The sequence below is a fragment of the Equus asinus genome, chromosome 6 (genome assembly GCF_041296235.1).
Source record: "Equus asinus isolate D_3611 breed Donkey chromosome 6, EquAss-T2T_v2, whole genome shotgun sequence".
NCBI lineage: Eukaryota > Metazoa > Chordata > Mammalia > Perissodactyla > Equidae > Equus > Equus asinus.
Genome location: NC_091795.1, coordinates 29243694 through 29262417, shown reverse-complemented (window position 1 = coordinate 29262417; position 18724 = coordinate 29243694). Strand labels below are relative to the sequence as shown.

General features: G+C 42.0%; 2 protein-coding genes across 4 annotated transcripts in view; one reads left to right on the top strand and one right to left on the bottom strand.

Annotated features, from left to right (window-relative positions):
• The window catches only part of POLR1A (RNA polymerase I subunit A), a 75910-nt gene extending 70918 nt beyond the window's left edge, over positions 1 to 4992 (bottom strand). Inside the window, exon 1 of the mRNA XM_014852806.3 lies at positions 4803 to 4992. Coding sequence (XP_014708292.3) covers positions 4803 to 4879 — 77 coding nt within the window. The 5' untranslated portion in view covers positions 4880 to 4992. The remainder of the gene's footprint in view (positions 1 to 4802) is intronic.
• Positions 4993 to 5315: 323 nt separating this feature from the next.
• Positions 5316 to 18724, top strand: part of PTCD3 (pentatricopeptide repeat domain 3) — a 30806-nt gene continuing 17397 nt past the window's right edge. For 2 of the 3 annotated variants that reach the window (XM_044772780.2, XM_070511818.1), the window contains exons 1-6: positions 5316 to 5457; positions 7222 to 7292; positions 7403 to 7439; positions 11759 to 11804; positions 16495 to 16563; positions 17052 to 17156. In XM_044772780.2, the coding sequence (XP_044628715.1) occupies positions 5354 to 5457; positions 7222 to 7292; positions 7403 to 7439; positions 11759 to 11804; positions 16495 to 16563; positions 17052 to 17156 (432 nt within the window). In that variant the 5' untranslated portion in view covers positions 5316 to 5353. The remainder of the gene's footprint in view (positions 5458 to 7221; positions 7293 to 7402; positions 7440 to 11758; positions 11805 to 16494; positions 16564 to 17051; positions 17157 to 18724) is intronic. The other variant, XM_014852805.3, reaches the window with a different exon arrangement.

The window sequence follows — 18724 nt, the reverse complement described above, 5'->3', positions numbered from 1 at the left end:
CCAAAGTAGCTGCACCATTTGACATTGCTACCGGCAATATGCAAGGGCTCCAATTTCTCCACATTCTTGCCAACACTTTTTGCTGACTTTTTGATTCTAGCCATCCTAGTGGGTGTGATATACTATCTCACTGTGGTTTTGATGTGCATTTCCCTGATGACTAAGAGATATTGAGCATCTCTTTATGTGTTTATTGGCCATTTATATATCCTCTTTGGAGGAATATCTATTCAAATCCTTTACCCGTTTTTTAATTGGCTTATTTGCCTTTTCATCATTGAGTTGAAAGAGTGCTTTAGGGGCTGGCCCCGTGGCCGAGTGGTTAAACTCATGCACTCCACTTCGGTGGCCCAGGGTTTCGCTGGTTCGGATCCTGGGCGCCGACATGGCACTGCTTGTCAGGCCACGTTGAGGTGGCGTCCCACGTGCCACAACTAGAAGGACCCACAACTAAAATATACAACTATGTACTGGGGGGATTTGGGGAGAAAAAGCAGGGGGAAAAAAAAGAACGCTTTATATATTCAGTACATAAGTTCTTTATCAGATATACGATTTGCAAACATTTTCTCCCATTCTTGTCTTTTCACTTTCTTGATGGTATTCTTTGCATCAAGTTTAAAAATTTTTAATGAGTTAAATTCACAGGTCAGGGCCAGCCCTGGTGGTCTAGTGGTTAAGTTCAGTGCACTCCACTTCAGCGGCCCAGGTTTGGTTCCTGGGTACAGACCTACACCACTCATCTGTCAGTGGTCATGCTGTGATGGTGGCTCACACACAAAAAGAGGAAGATTGGCAGTGGATGTTAGCCCAGGGCAAATCTTCCTCAGCAAAAAAATTAAAAAATAAAAAAGTTTCACAGGTCTTTTCCAAGGCACTTTCCTTACTACCTTTAGGCTAAGTCCCTCTCCTCCATAGTTGGACAAATATTCATCTGCATTTCCTTCTTGTTCCTTTGACAGTGAGCTCCAAAACTTAACTGGAACTACCAATAAGGAAAACATGTACTGTGTAAAGCAATGTTAACTAAGCCCTGATGAAAGTCTTTCACCACTACGTCTGCTCCCTATCATGTTCTGTAAGTTGGTGCTTCACTTCCCTTGCTGGAGCTACAATGATGGAAAAAGAACAGACAGGTGGGGCCAGTACAGACTTGTGCTAACTGGCAGAATTACGTCCTATGCTTATAAAGGCAACGCAAATAGCTCACATCCAAAATTGAACGTATTTTTTTGGTCCTCATCCTCAGTCTCTCTATGGGGGAGGCAGACCTTGACTTTCACAAGATAACTAGGGTGTAGAATTCATAAGAGGCAGTCTCCAAGAGATAAACACCCAACTTAACAACTTCCCTGACATAAAAACAGGCTGTTGTTAGGGCTTCTTGCCGCCCTCACTGCTACACCACAGCACTCCTCTCACAACTGGGGGCCTGGCAGGGCAGAAGCAGCTCTTAGAAAGAACACGGCTTTGGGGTGAGAAAGATCTGAGCTCTAAATCCGCTCCCAACTAGGAGGGAGTACAGGGAAATGGGTTTTCCAGAACACTGGAAAGCTAGCAGTAGAGTCACTGTTCAGGGACACTTGGGCACCGACCCCAATCTCCTGCTGTAATCAATCAGCAAGTAGGCCCTAATGGGGAAGAGGAGAGCCCCCTACTGAGGGAAGCACAAACATTCCCTTTCATGAAGCCCAGAAACAGTTAAGTTCTTCCTGAATGGTGACTTGTGAACTGTGTATAAAATGATGGGGGCACATCAAGAACTAAGTGCTCAGATCTGGAAGAACCTTTCTTGCCTGGGCGGTGTCACTCTGAGAGCCAAGGGAGGCTACATGGACACCCATTGCTGTGCTTCTTGTCTACAAGATCACTTTGCTACCAGTAAGCTAATGACACAAGAAGTCAAATCTAACCCCATGTCGTGTGTGTGGTCTCCTCCCACAAATCGAGAGCCTAGCTGCAACCTTAAGTTGGGCAACCCTGGACAAACTACTTAGCCTTTTTTCTTACTAAAAACTGGGCCTTGCAGCGGCTCCTTGATGATCAGAAGATAACGTACATAAAATACAGTGATTTGAACAAAGTTCCCCTGTCTTGCTGGGGAAGAGGAGACAGTCCCTCTAAGCACTGCAGCAATGGGATGGAGAAGAGACGCAACCAGCAGGGACTACACTAGAGAACAGAGTTGGAGACTAACTGACTTGGGTTTGAGAACGACCTTTGCTGCTTCTTAGAGACTCACTTTCTTCTCTGGCCCTGAATTTCCTCTCCTGTAACCAAAGACACCACTAAAAATGGTTCTAAGAAGGATTGAAAGTGCCGAGTGCTGAACAGATAGCTCCTCCATCCACTCATGCAAGCATTTAACAAATATTTGTCAAGTGCTTCCTGTGTGCCAAAGGCAGTTTTAGATACTTGGGTAACAGACAAGAATTCCTATACTTGTGGGCTTTACATTCTATTGGAGGAAGGAATTCAGACAAAACCCAAAACGTATAAGTATATTGTCTGTTAGATGGCAGACAGTGCTATGGAGAAAAATAAAGCAGGAAAGAGGAAGGATGATAGGGTGTGCCAGTGGTCAGGGAAGCCCACACTAAGAAGGATATACTTGAGCAAAGGCCTGAAGGAGATGAGGGAGCAAGCCATGCAGTCACCTGGGCAGAGGGCTGTACAGGAGGAAGAAGGAGGGAGTGCAAAGGTCCTGAGGTGGATTGTACCTATGGTGCTCTGGGAACAGCAAGGAGGCCAGAGTGGCAGGAATAGAGGTGAGTTCAGAGAAGTAGTAGCAGGGGCCAGAATAGCCCTTCCAGGCCATTTCAAGGACCTGGCTTTCACTCCGAGTGAGATGGAAAGCTATGAGACCCCAGCACAATAAAAGGTAGCATAATTAATATAATTCCTCAACCCTGGACCCAAATATGTCTACAGTGTTACTCATGGGTATAAATTTGCTCATCCAGTTCACTGTCTGAAAACTCCACTATTATCCTCTAAAAAACTCAAGTAACCTAAAACACTTTTGCTTTTGGATGAAATTGTATCTATTTACGGATGGTGATAATATAACTGGAATTTCTGGGCTAGCACACTGTTCCCAATGTCACCAGAGCTGCAACTCAAGAGTTTACTCATCCATTCATTCAACCAGAGTCAACATAAGAGAAAGGAACGAGACATACAGGAAGCTCAAGGCTAGTGGAGGAAAACACAAATATAAACAAGCACAAAAAGCGACTGAGGCATCATGACAGGTGACTGTACTAGGTGTCGACAGACCTCAGAAAATAAGAAAGGTTGGGCTGAGCCTTAGGAGTGGAAGAGATGCGTTCCAGATGTCTGCTGAAGGTGGGGAGAGAGACAAGTAAGCACGTGCCTCTGGCAGAGAGGACACTGCATGCAGAGGAAACAGACTGAACAAAGGCTCAGATGTTGAAACCTGATGGCAGTTTCTGGAATGTGCAAGTGGTTTAGTAGGGTTAAGAAAGGGATGATTGTTAAAGCTAAAATCAGCAATGACCTGATCACGGGAGAACTTGTAGGCTAAGCTAAGAAAGTATCCTTTACCTCAGGGAAACGAAGAGCCTCTAGACGGTTTTAAGGGTGACAGCAGCATAATAAAATTTGCACTTTGGAAGAATAATTTTGACAGCAACGTGCAAGATGGACTGAACAGGTGTAACGGTGGGTGTGGAAGGAAAAGACAATTCAAACAAGAGACAAGGGCCTAGTCTAAAGTAGCAGCAGTAGCAATAAAAGGAGAGTATAGAACAAATAGGTATGTAGGTGACACACAGTGAGAACCCAATAAGTAAATCAGGTGTCAGGAGACACAGGTCTAAAATTATTTCCCAGTCACAAAATAGTGACCATTTTGCCCTAGACTAGGTACATCATTTTGGAAGGGCAAGTTCCCCTTCCCTTTGCAGGGAGACGGTGGGGAGGGGAGGTGCATGCTGAGTTTTTGGTACATGAGTTTAAGGTCTCTGTGTGAAATTCAAGTAGAGATGTCTAGAAAACAGCTAAACAAATCAGTCTGGAAACCAGGAAAAGAAATCTGGCTGGAGATTTAAATTTGAGAGTTTATCAATCATGAAAGTGGTGAAATTGTCTAGGGACAACATTTAGGACAAGAAAAGCAATATGACCAGAACAGAACCTCAAGGAACACCAAGATTTAAGCAGAAAAGGAATCAGATTAAGGAGCCTAAGACGAATTCGAATATAAGCCATGAATGGAAGGACCTTTCCCACCAATGTGTCACTAACGCCTAGCTTAGTGCCTGACAAAAACTAGATCATCAATAAATATTTGTGAGTTGACAAACTGACCGAGTAAGGAGGAAGGAAGAAGTACTTGTCACAGAAATAGAAGAGCCCTCTTGATTTAGTAACTAAGCAGGGAATACAGAGGAGTCCTAGCATAGAGTTGTCCCCTGAACTGAGTCTTAAAGGATGGTCACTTTACAGAGAAGAGGAGACTAATTACGTGCTTAATTGACCGCGTCAGAGACATTACAGTAACTCCACAAACGCTGGTTAATTAACGAGGCGACTGGAGGACGATAACGCGGCAATACGGGAATCCCCGCCTCCCCAGCGCAAACGCTTTCGCAGCCCCTTCGGGTTCTAGGCAATGCACGCGAACGCAAGACGTTCCTCCCGGAACTACGGGTCCCAGCAGGCCGCGCGCCGCACAACCAGAGACTCAGAGGATAAACCGGGCCCAAGACCTTTCGGGAACAGTAGTTTATGGCGCAGACCTCAGGAGACAAACTGCACGCTCCCCACCAACTCCTTACTTGAGCTCTTCAGCCGAATACATCCCAAATGAAATGCCCTGCAGCCGCCGCCAGGGCATGTTCTTTGAGCCCAACATCGTCCGTTAGTCTTGAGTTCAGACACCCAAAGAGAAGCGCCAGTCAGCACTAGTAAAGCCTTAACACAACCTCATCCTCGCAACCACCATGTGATTTTAAACTGCGCTTGCGCGCGAGAAATGCTCGCGGGAATGAGATTTACGTGGATGAGATCACCTCTCCTCTGGGGGGGGAGGAAAATAATTTCACGACTCTCACTCGCCCTTTTATTTTGAAAACAACCGAAGATATATAATACATTATACTAATCGTTTTACAAAATTTATTCGAGGCAAATGAGGTGTATGGAGCCTTTAACTTCCGTAACAAAGTCTTTCAAACCATGAGCTTCTTACCTCCTACTTTATATTGCTTTTATCATGTTCCGTCTCAGCCAATAGCCGAGCTATTCCCCGCCCACCTCCCCCCCTTCCCTTGGCGACCCGGAAGGTCGAGGTCGTGCTTTCCCAACGTGCTGTGCGAAGAGAGCAAAGATGGCAGCGGCAGCGTCGGCTCGTTGGCTGAGGGTCCGCTGCAGGCTTTGCTTGCCGCTGAAGAGTCGGAGGGCAGATCCATGTGAACAGGCCCCCAGTTGCAGGTAATAGAAGCTTGGGGAATCGACGCTTGGGAAAGAAGACCCAGGGTCAACTTAGTTCTATGTATCCCTTTTTCTCGAGAGCTGTGCAGCTAGGTACGGACGGAGTGGAATGCGCATGTGCGCTCTCGCGGCCCTCGTGTTCAGAAAACCCGGCGCGCGAAACCCGCGTCCTTGAAAAAGGGACCCAGAGGCGTTTATTGGGGAGATATTTATTGGTTGGCTCGCGTATCCAGGAGTTAGAACTGGTGGCAAGACTAGAATCCTGCTCTCGTGGAGCCAGCATTCTAGTTAGTGTGAGTATTAGCAATTTCATCCCAGATTTTTAAAGAAGAAAATTATTTGCCCTCGCTTGTTTTCACTCAGCCGGGAGGAGCGTAGAGAACTCAGAACATTTTCCCAAACTAAAGGCAGTTTATGAGCGCCACTTGTGCTGGATATTGTGGGGATGTTTGGCCTGAGATATTATCCAGGTGTTCATAAAACCGGCAAGTTTAAAAGATCTGAACACGCCTTATGGATTGCTGTGATTGTTACAGCTTGGAAACGTATCATTTGTGTAGTTACTTTCACTCTGTGCGAACACTGGTGTTGTGGGAACATGAGAGGCAGTAATTTGTAGTTAAAAGTTGAGAAAAACCTAATTTTAGATTCGATGTTTGCCATTTCCTTAGTCGGATGATAGCAAACAAAATTTCCTCATTTGTAGACTGGAGTTAGTAATAACCGTCTGAAAAACTGAGGAATAAGTGAGATGCTTAACTTACAGTATACATTTTATATGTAATACTCTCAGCTCTCCTCAAAAAAGAAAAACGCTCCACCTGGTACTGCAGAAGCCTTAATGCTGCTGTTCAATCCCGTCCTTTTCCCAGTAGTGCCCAGTGTTGACATTTTTCTGCCCATTTCTTTTGCCTGTCAGCAGCACCTCCCTCACCATTCACCCACAAGACGAAAGTGGTCTGTGTCCCCTAACGTCATGAGAAGGAAATAGCGTGATTTGAAAGAATTGATCCCTTCCTGAAGTTGATCCCTAGCAGAGAAATAGTATTTTGAAATGGTGCCTGAGACCAGATACCAGTAGAGGAAGTAATTTTCTCCCTAATCATATCCCGACAATTTTGTGAATGGTACCAATGCCGCTTAGGAAAGAAATACACAAGATAATGGTACGTATTATCTGTGTGGTATGTGGACTGTATTTTTAGTATGATCAGAACATTTTAAGACTCAGTCATGGATCAGTGATTTTATATTTTGGGAAAAAACAGTAGTAGTTCCAAGTTTAAATTAGGATGTATGTACCTGGCACATTCCTGATTGTTGACGGAAGTGTAATAAAAGCCCTTAGCTTCATAATTTGTCATAAATGGGTTAGTCTTTTATTGTCATTAGAGCATTATCCACATGAAATCGAGAACTTGTTAAATTGTCCCTCTTAACCTCTATGTTTTAGGTTCCCAAAGTTGAAAGTCCCTTTTATTATAAATCAGCTGCTCAAATTGTTCAAGTGCTATTAAAATTTTCCTTTTTTTCCCTTAATTTTGTTTAGGGAGATTGCCTGATTTAAAAGTTTTTGACCATGTTGTGTCAGTATCATGTATCTATTTTATAATGGTTTTGAATTTGCTCTTGAGGCCATGACTTCTTAGTGTACATTGAGATGAATTGTCCAGTCAGTTCGGTCCTAGATAATTGGAAAATTTGGGCTCAGGATGCACATAGGTGGAGGTGAGGTGGGAGCTTCATTAAGAATATTAGCTTTAGGGCTTTTATTTTTTGCAGATTTTATTCTGAAAGTGCAGCCCTCCCAAATGTTGAAGGAGCTGATGTAACAGGTATGTAAAAATACGTTGAGTATAATTCCATTTTTGTATTAACACATTGTGCTTTTTTGTAGTAGTAGTATTGGGAAACTGATTCACTTTGTTTTATTTTTCACATTAAGGGATTGAAGAAGTGATCATTCCAAAAAGGAAAACTTGGTGAGTAATCAATCAGTGTTCAATCAGTAAGTGGTGAGCACTTATTATGAGTGAAACATTGCTAGGTGAGGAGCCAGTGATATAGAGAGCAATGGGAGAGCCTTCTTGGGGAGGGAACAGCTGGGGGGAGAAAAGCTTGGGAGTTTAAAAGAACATAAAAGAGGAAGGTAGAGAGTAATGAGTGAACAGGGCCATGAGATTTACTGAAGAGTTGAAAGATCTTCTGCACTAAGTTTTAGTTGATAGTTAGATAATAATGGTTAATCGTGAGCATCATCATTAGAATAATTTCTTTTTTAAAAAAGTTCTTACATGGTTGGGAGACTGATTATCTTTATGGTTTAATGAGGTAAAATAAAATAGTGTGGACTGCAAAATTTAGTTTGGTGTGTGGTGGTTTTTGGCTGAGGAAGATTAGCTCTGAGCTAACATCTGTGACAGGCTTCCTGCATTTTATATGTGGGTTACGGCCATAGCATGACTGACGAGTGGTGTAGGTCTGGGCCTGGGATCCGAACATGCAAACCTAGGCTGCCGAAGCAGAGCATGCCAGACTTAACCGTCACACCATGGGGCTGGCCCCTGGAATTTCGTTTTTTAATTCACTGGATAGATCCTTGAACAAATTGCCTTATTTATTCAACATTTGTTGACTATATAAGAAGTAAAACTTCACAAAATTTGTTACAGTGCTATTATTGAATACATTTGAAGGCCCCTCAAACAGCCAAGTCTTTTCTGAGTATGACCTGAAGGCTCAAGTTGATTTTTTTTTTTAAAAAAAGCTTTCTTAAATTACAAAAGTAATTACTAGTTATTGCCAAAAGGAGGGTGAGCTAAATTGAACACGCAAAAAGGAAACAAATTATCAGCAATCACACTACTCAAGCAGGTTACTTACTTTGTCTGTGCCATAGTAAAATGTGGATAATGATAGTACCTACCTCAAAGGATTAAATGAACATTTGAACAGTGCCTACCACGTAGTCAGATCTCAGTAGATGATAGTATCTTAAAGTTCTGGGGAATAACTTTTTTTGTACAAATTATACATTTGGTTTAATAGAATTGATTTGTCAGATGTATAGCTGTATGCTCTACTTTTAGTTTTTAGTGACTACGTAGTATTTTGTTATATATGGTTATATTCAGGTTCATTTCTGTCTTCCCTGACCTAACAGAGAATCAGAACCAAGATAAGAGTAGGAATATGCATATCCATGAATGAGGCATTTTCCTGAATGGCATTCAAGTCCAGAGCACTTAGCAACCCATTGTGCCTCTATCCCTGAGGAAGGTTCTACAGGGAATACAAAAGAAGCAGCATTTGGAGGGTGTGCTTAGATGGCTTAAGATCTAGCTGAGTCGTCTGCTTGTTTTATACTTTGTATTTTATACTTTATACCTAACCTTTTGCATGTGCACCTAACCTTATACAAATGACTGGAAGCAGCACAGGATGTGATGTAATCAAGAGCAGTTGTATTTCGCTGATCAAGTTGAGTTCTATGGAGAAGGTAGGAATTTACTGGTACCTTAATTGGGTAAGATGATTCTATTGGCATCAGAATCACCTGGGAATTTTGTTTAAACTGCGTATTCCTGCAGGTAATTCTTGTGAACCCTAAAGTGTGAGACCTAGAGATAAAGAGAACACTAAGGGAGAGTGGGACATGATCGTGATATATCTGGTGGTCCGAGGAGGCCAAGCAGGCAGGCCTATGAAAAGTGCTCTGTGAGAACAGGAGAAATAAGGTAGTTGATAAAGAGCATTGGTCAGCAAACTGAGACCTATTTATTTACAGCCCATGAGCAAAGAATGGTTTTTAGATTTTTTATAGCTGAAAAAAGTCAAAAGATTTATTTTACGACACATGAAAATTATATGAATAATTCAGATTTCAGTGTCAGCCAAAATTTTATTGGAACACAACCTCACACATTTGTTAACTATTGTCTGTGGCTACTTTTGTGCTACATTGGTAGAACTGAGTAGTTGCAACAGCATCCTATGGCGCATAAAGCCCAAAATATTTACTATCTGTTTCTTTACAGGAAAAGTGATGATTTCTAGCCTCAGGAATTTATGTTTTTAGACCAGGAAGAAGCCATAGGGAGAGCAGGGAGCCCAATTATAACCAATACATATATGGATAGATATATAATCAACACATAGATAACTGGGCTCATAAAATAAATGGATATTAAAACTTAGCACATTGTCAGGGAGAGGATGTGGAGAAATGAGTGCCCAAATGCATTCGTTGATAGGGCAGTCAATTGGAGCAACACTTTGCGGGGAGATTTTACAGAATCACCGTTTAAAATGTGCGTACCTTACTGGTTAGCCATTCTGGAGTAACATTTGCATATATCCCCAAAGAGACATGGTTAAGAATGTTCTTTATAATTTGAGAATAACAAGTTTGAAACAGCCGAAATGCCCATAGATAAATTAGTGGATAGGAAGCAATGGTTATGATGCAATACAACGTTTAAAGGAATTAATTAGGTGTGTATATAGTAACATGGATAATACCAACTTAGATGAGCACATATACAGAATAACAGTATATGTTTTTTATGGCCGGTACGTGTATGTGAAAGTACCTTAAAAAGTTGTGGATGGGGCCAGCCCTGTGGCCCAGTGGTTAAGTTCGCACACTCCACTTTGACGGCCCAGGGTTTCACTGGTTTGAATCCTGGGTGTGGACATGGCACCGCTTGTCAGGCCGTGCTGGGGTGGCATCCCACATGCCACAACTACAAGGACCCACAACTAAAAATATACAACTGTGTACCCAGGGAGCTTTGGGGAGAAAAAGGAAAAATAAAATCTTTAAAAAAAAAAAAAAGTTGTGGCAGTATAAACAAACTCACAGTGGAGTAGGGGGGGTCACGAGATGACACCAGACACTTTAGTATAACCTCTAATATTCTAATTTATCCTTAAAAAAATAATGTATTCGTTGAAATTGGTTTTAAAAATAACCCTTAGAAAAAGAGAGCTGGTGAGTAATCTGTCATAGTTTCTTCACTGACATTTGTTCAGTTTGTTATGAAGATGTGCTCACTTGATAAGACTTAAGTATGCTAACGTAAGGTTTAGTTAGGGAATGCTGAGATGAATGTCTTTGTTTCTCTTGCTGAAATTACATAAATGTGACTTTAAAAAATGATAGAAGGGGCCGGCCCTGTGGCCAGGTGGTTAAGTTCACACACTCCACTTTGGCAGCCCAGGGTTTCACCAGTTTGGATTCTGGGCACGGAGCTGGCACCGCTTGTCGAGCCATGCGGGGCCGCATCACACAAAGCAGAGCCAGAAGGACCTACAACTAGAACATACAACTGTGTACTGGGGGCCTTTGGGGTGAAGAAGGAAAAAAAAGAAGATTGGCAACAGATGTTCAGTCAGGTGCCAATCTTTTAAAAAAATGATAGAAAGTCCAGGGGATATTATATATATCAGGGAGTTACTCAGTCTTGCTATAATACAAAATTTCCTGTATGTTCTTTTGTCTTTTTCAGATGGTGTGTATTCTTCTAGATGTTATGTTAAACTTTGTTTAGAAAAATACTTTGGGTTTATTAAATTTTCTGGTATTTCCCTTTTCGCAATGAAACACCTAAAGTCTAACACAGGAATAAAAAATATATTTGAGACCAAATCATCCTGTTTGTCAATTATTCCAAAGAAACTCCCTTTTCCAGTAGTTCAGTAAAGGTCTCTACCCATAGGCACAGTGGACAGCTGGCCTGAAATTCTTAGAAAGGTTATAAGGTTGAGAGGTTCTAAACCAGGAAGGTGCGTCAGAATCCTCTGGGAATTTAGTAAAATTGCATGTGACAGTTCTGCCTGGAACTCGGAGGTTCTGATTCAATAAGTTCAGAGTGCAGCTTGTCATTTATTCTCATATATAGCTGAATTAAGAGCCACTAATTTAGATAATAAAGGCAAGACTGGTCCAGAAACTGCAGTAAGAATGGGTAGGAAAATAGGAGGAGGTAAGATTCAGGATAGATACAGTTTTAAGAGATGAGGGTGGAAACTGCTAGCTCTGGGTGATGGTATTAGGGACCAGGCCAGAGGAGGTAGGCAAAGCATAGTAGGAACACGTGCTAACGACCTTTAGGCAAAAGAACTAGACAGTTTTCTCATTCTCTAACTTGTTATTCTGGTGATCTTGAGACATAAGAACTGGCTTTAGTTGAAACTTGGACTTTTTTATCGGCCAGTCCATTCTGAGAGTAGAATCACGTGTTCACTTTTTGGGAATGAAAAGCCCTGATAAGGGTTAACTTGTGATTCTCCTTCTTAGGGATAAAGTGGCTGTTCTTCAGGCACTTGCATCCACAGTAAACAGGGTAAGTAGGAATTTTAGGCTTTTTAATCTAACTCAGCTAATAATACGTTTAATGTTTATAGCTCTTTATCATTCATAAGTTAACTGTTGTGGATCCAGAAACTTTCTTAGAAGTTATCTAATCCAGTCCCTTCTTGTGACAAATGAAGAAACTAAAGCTTTTAAAGTAACCAGTTTGGGGCTGGTTAAGATGTTAAAGCCTTAGTTGTCTTTTGTCTCCAAGTTCAGTGTTTTGAGACTATATCAGTGATCTTTAAGCTTAGTCACCTGAAGAGCTTGTTGAAATGCATGTTCCTGGGGATGGTTTGGGTGTGATACTATAATGCAAATGATCCATAGACCAGTGTTGAGAAATAGTATACCTACCATGCTTTAAATAATGCAGTGGTTAAGAGTGTGGGTCCTGGAGCCAGAAGTTTTGTATCATAGTGAGCAACTAGCTTTGTGATCTTTATCACAAAGGTTCTTTATCTCCTGATGTTTGTGTTCCCTTATATATAAAATGGGGATTAATTACAAAACCAAACCTCAAGGTTTGATGAGAATTACATGTTTAGTACGTGTGAAAGAATTTAGGACAGTGCCTAGCACAAAGGAAACGCTCAGTAAATGCTAGTAGCTATTTTACTGCTACAACTAGGTTAGTGATTTATTTGTCAATAATTTGCTCTGTTGGCAATTCAAGAATAGAGTTTGTAGCCTGATAGGTAAACTGAAACCTTGGTAAATGGTAAATGCCTCAGAAATGGAACTTTCTGGTTGATTGTATTTTTCATTAGCTGGAAACTATACTATACCTTTAATTTCAACTGTGGGGAAAATGTCTAAAAAAGTGCTTGCTTTTGCCACAACGTCTATGTGGATCCTGATTCTCTTTAAGGCCATTATCACAGATTTCCAGAATTATTCTTCTGTTGTAAATGTTAAACTTAAGGAGTCTTGGGCCAAATATTATTAATATACCCTAGCAGTTTCTGAGGAAAGGTTTTAAAATACTGCATCTCCACACTACCAAGACATTGAGATTTTCAGCAGGTCAGTTATCCATAAATAGGCACCTGAAATGTAAACTAGAGAAATGGGCTTCTGAGATTGTTCTCAGTTTTTCATAGAGAATGGCCCAGGGTTCACCTTGTTGTAGAATTCTGTGTACAATTGTCTGACTTGTCTGGGTTTGGGCCCTTAAAATCCAAGGGATAGTCATTTATTCATTCAGTAACCACATATTCTACACTGAGGATGTGTACCAGGGACTGCGCTGCATGTAGAATAAAGACACAGTTGTTGCATAGTTCCTAGAGAGGGAGACTGAAGAAGCACTGAGAAGAGGGTACATAACCTGGACTGAGAAAGGACTTCCAGAAGAGCTTGTAATTGGATTGATGCTTGTAAGGTGAGAAGCAAGGATACTATAGTGGAGAAGAACTTTCTTGGGAGAAGCAGACAGGCACAGAATGAGTAGTTTGTTTGGTAGGAATCAAGGATTTGAGGGGTACAGAAATGAAAGATGGGGCAAGATCATAAATGCTGTGCCAGGGACTTGCTTCTTGTCCAAGTTCCTTGAAGAATTCTAAGCAGTGGTGTGACCTAATCAGACAAATTTTAGAAAAGACAGCAATATGGAAGTGGGAAACCTTTCTGCTTGGATGTATGATAAAGATCTTAAAATTAACATATCCAAAAGCAAACCCCCTTCCCTCTAAACCTCCTCATGTATTTCTTTGCTATCCTTCTAGTTGCTCAGGCCAAAATCCTGGGAGTCATCTTTGACTCCTCTTTCTCTCATGCTGCACATTAATAAATTCTTTGTTTTCTTCCATCAAAATATATGTGCATGGAATCTCCAGGACCACTCCCAGGTCCAGCGATTTGCTAGGACAACTCAGAGGACTCAGCATATAGTCATACGGCTATGGTTTATTACAGTGAAAGGACACAAAACAAAGTCAGCAAAGGGAAAAGGCACATGGGGCAGAGTCTGGAGGAAACCAGGAGAAAGCTTCCAGCAGTTTTTTCCCAGTCAGTCACACAGGACATGCTTAACTCCTCCAGCAGAGTTGTGACAACATGTCTGAAATGTCTGCAGGGAAAGCTCATTAGAGACTCAGTGCCCAGAGATTTTTATTGGCATAGGCACCCTCTGCCTGGCACATACCAAAATTCCAGACTCCTAGCAAGAAAGCAGATAATCAGCATAAACCACCTTGTACAAGTAGTTTAGGCACAGGGAGCCGTTCTTATCAGTACTGGGAATGGTGGGAACCCTCCTGAAAGCCAAGTTCCCAGATGCCAGCCAAGGGTCAGCCTTGCAAACAAGCCTTTCTAAGGATAGCAGTTTCAGGCCTGGTAACTCTTTTCTACACAATCTCCAGAGTCTGAACACTTGTCATCATCACCATGATCACCTTGGTCATCTAGGCCACCACCGTCTCTTACTTCCTCGATTAATCACAGTAGTCTCTGTCCCCTCTACTTCTTCAGCCCCCTACAGACTGGTCTCCAGTAAGCGGCTCTAGTGACCCTGCTAGAACGTTGGATCACATCACTCTTCTGCTCAGAACTCAAGACTGCTTCTCATTTGTTGTAATTGGAGTAAAAACTGAAGTCCATCTGTGGGCCCGTAAGGCCCCAGGTGATCCACCGCCCCCCCCCCCATTACTTCTCTGACTGCCCCTCCTGCTGTCTTCCTTGCTCACCCTGCTCTAGCCGCGTGCCTCCCGGCTGATGCTCAGTTTCTCAGCAGGCTCGCATCTGCCTCAGGGCTTTCGTGTTTGCTCTTCCTTCTGTCTGGAATAGTTTCTGTGAGATGTCCACGTAACTTGCTCCCTCCGCGTTTTAGGTCTCTAATTAAATACCACCTTTTCTTTGAGGCCTTCCCTGAACACCTGATTTAGAACTGTATATATCTTTTTCTGATGTTTTCTTCTTATCCTCTCTCTAGTTCATTTTTCTGCATAGCAGTTATCTCCTTTTAATTTACTATATACATAATTTTGTTTGTTTTGTGGAGTTCTTTTTTTCCCTACTAGATTGTAAGCTAAGGGTGGGATTTTGTTGTTGGTACATATGAGGTGCTCATTAAATACTGAATGAATGAATAAGGAACATACTAACTAAGGCAGTGGCAATTGGGGTAAGGGACAGTGGAGTAGGTAGGGAATGTTAAGCTGGGCCTGATGACAGATTAGTTAAGTGGAAGTGATGGGAGAGGATCTTTGGGTTGGACTGCTGAGTGGTCAGTACCGTTCACTGCGATAGAGAAGATAGGAGAGAGAATAGCTATCAGGGAAGTTCGGTTTGGGTGTAAATTTGGTTTGAGGTGTCTGAGCTACAGGGCCAGAGTGGAGTTGTTTCTCAGACCATAAAGGATTTGGAAGTCGCTGAGGGAGGAAAATTGGGAGACAAATAGGAAGAATAAGTCTAGTAAGTTAAAACAAGTCCAGCATGCACCACGCTAGAGGCCGTAAACAGGTATGTATTTATAATAAGGTGGTGCAGAGTGTCAGCCCTGGAGCCAGGCCACAGTTTGAGTGTAATTGGAGCGTAGTGCAGGGCAGCTAACCTAGAACTGCTCCCCCTGGTTTACCATTGCATACCTGCCTCGTCTTGGTAGAGAGGTGTGAACAGATGAAGTGAGCCTCAGATGAGGAAGGTGAAGGGACGTGGGTTTTGAAAGTGGCAGTAGGAAGTCGGGCCCCCCCCCCCACCCCCCCAAACACTGCCTCTGGGTCCTAGGTTTGAGCGGCCTTCCCTCAGAGCCACAGGGAAGTCTCTACCCTGGTCAATAAGACGAGGCATCAAGGGAGAGTCAGAAGAGATTCAGGATATAGGGGGAGTTTTTCCTATGGAACAGAGGTCTGAGGAAGCCCAGTAAAGGGGGCTCCAAGGTAGAGGAGAGGAGTAGAGGAAGTAATTTGGGGGCAGTTTTGAGTGAGTCTCCGGTGGTGCTGGAGAGTTGATTTTGCTTAGGGTTCTACCTAGAAAGTTTAAAGAAGTGTAGAACCTTGGACAACAGGACACAAGAAGCTGCTGCTCTTCCCACCTCCTGAGAGGGCCCAGTAGTATGCTCCGTTTGGGGGAGGGGCTCTTGGGTAGCAGCCATGCTTTGAGGGAAACCCTAATGCTGGAAACTGTTGCCCAGACAAGTTAAGTCAGAGGATCTTTAGTTTAAAACAGCAATAGTCCCTGGTGCTAGCAGGCTTAAATCTTAAGAAGCGGTCATGGGAGCTTGAGCCTTTGTTTGCTTTAAGTTGTGCATAGTTACAACCTAGTCTTACAGAGCCGAGAGTATAGTACAGGTATCAGTGTCTGTCTGTCTGTCTCTACACACATACACACGCACAAACGTACGTATGTACATATTTCTGCATATGTGTTACATGTGTAATTAAAACTTATTTAACAGAATTTTGGGTCATCACCAAAACTCACAAGGTCCTCTTATTAAAAATCTGGCTAAAGATGGGGCCGGCCCAGTAGTGTAGTGGTTAAGTTCATGTGTTCTGCCTCAGCAGCCCAGGGTTCATGGGTTTAGATCCAGGATGTGGACCTACACGCCTCTCATCAAGCCATGCAGTGGAGGCATCCCAGATAGAAAATAGAGGAAGATGGACACAGATGTTAGCTTAGGGCCAATCTTCCTCGCCAAAAAAACAAAAAATCCAGCTAAAGAGACTTCTGTGTCTTTACAGGATACCACAGCTGCCCCTTACGCATTTCAAGATGATCCTTATCTCATACCAGCATCTTCTCTGGAATCTGTGAGTATTTTCATGTAACTTTTCTAATATTATGTTTTTTCTTGCTGGTTTGGGTACAAGAGTGCGTATATAATTTAACTTAGTTGTAAAAATCTTTGGAAAGTTTACAGATGGTGATAGATAAATTGGTAGATTTCCTGAATCTTTTATTACTTTTATTAAAAAGTTTTATAGATTGGCTATGGAAAGGTTTTGGTGTTTAATACTTAGGGCACGGGCACATTCACACTGGAGCAGTCCACTCAATTTAAATGTATTGTTTTTGTATACCTCAAGCTGTATACAAGATGTGACCTGAAATATGACACACAGTAGCAGAGATGGATATATAATATTATGTAATTTAATTTCTAGTTGGATTTCTGTGTATTGTTGCATTCTTTTTTTTAGGGGAAAGAATGCTAATTCTTGCTGAGGGTGTAACTGCTCTCTGGAGTCTAAATTACATGTAAATACCAATTTATGTATAAATCTTTTTCTTTGTATAGCGTTCATTTTTGTTGGCAAAGAAGTCTGGGGAGAATGCAGCCAAGTTTATTATTAATTCACATCCCAAATATTTTCAGAAGGACATAGCTGAACCTCATATACCGGTAAGGAGAGGTAATCGTGATTTTTAGATAATGCTGTATACAAATATAAACTAAACCAAGCTTTCATGGCTAACATTTGAGTGGTCATTTGAATGCCCTCAATATTTGGGTGAAAAGTCTTTTGATGTATGTAGTTATCTTTGCTCACAATGCAAACCTTTTTTTTTTTAAACTCATGGTTTTGCTCCTTATCTTATTTTTCCCATTTCGCTTCTGTGGCACCAGACTCTTGGATCTTTACCTCTGACTATTCCTTTTCAGTAGCTTTTCTCTCAACTCCTTAAGTGTTGGTGTCTTTCTTAGGTTTCCATGCTCAGTCGTTCTCTTTTTTCCTGTCTATACTCCTGCTTCCACGACCCTATCCTGCATTTGGCAGTCTGGGATATCTGACCTAGAGCCTTCTACTTTGAACGCCAGTACTCTGGTTTCTCTTTAGATTGTATAAATCTTTCACCTTTACTTTGAACTCCAAATCGGATTTCCACCTACCTCTCTGTTCCACAGTCATGAAGAGGATTTGTGCAGTGCCTGCTGTGTGTTAGGCATTGTGCCTAGTGCTGTCAGTACCGTGGTAAACAATAGAGACGTGCCTCTGCCCTCCTGAGTTCATTAGTGGAAATAGTAACCTCAGACTTGCCATGTCCAAGATTACTCCCTCTCATATCTTCTTCCTTCCCCAAACACAGCCTTCCTGCTTCTCAAGTGGCAAATCAGGAATCCAGTGCAATTGTGTAGGTAAAAATATTGAAATCCTGAACTCAGCCAGTGGCAGTGATGGAATGTCATTTGCTAGCCCCCTGTTTCCCCATCATGTTTTTGACTAACAGTGACTCTTCTGGGCTTAGTTCACTTTTGCTTGAAGCCTTCCATGGGTCCCCTGCCTCCATGGCGGCAGCAGTCTCACACCTCTGAGATCTCCTACGTCATTTACCATTCACACTGTGTCATAATTGTTTCCCTCCTTTATTAGACTGTGAGCACCTTGAAGGTAGAAAGTGACTTTCATCCCTACATGCCCAGTGCCTAGCTTCGTGCCTGGGGTACAGTAATAAGTGTTCAATGAGTATATGAGTTAGTGAGTGAGGTAAAATGTACATACCTTGGTGGTAGTAAATGTTTAGAGTAAAAGCAGCATCAAAGATGAAAGGTTTCTGCCTTTGGAAACCAGTTGTATGCTGACGCTTTTAACCAAGATTGGGAGGAAAAGAGCGAGGGTGGTTTTATGAGGGGAAAATATAGTAAGTTCAACTAGAAATTGGGAGGGTTAGTTGGAAATAGGATTCTTCAGATATGGATTAAATATTTATGTTTGGGTGCTTTTAAATTCTTCTCTCCAAGCTGAGATAGCTAAACGATCTTGTTTTGTAGACTCGAGGTTTTTTGGTAGATATTTTTTAAGTTGTATTTCCTACAAAGAAATTCATGTTAAAATGATAAATAGTATCTTGTGCATGAAACATGGAATGGAACGGTGAAGTTTTATTTTGGTTTATTGGTGATAAAAGTTTTGTTCTGCCAGTTAGCATTTTGCCGTTACCTGTTTGTAGTAACTTTAACCATCTTGTTTT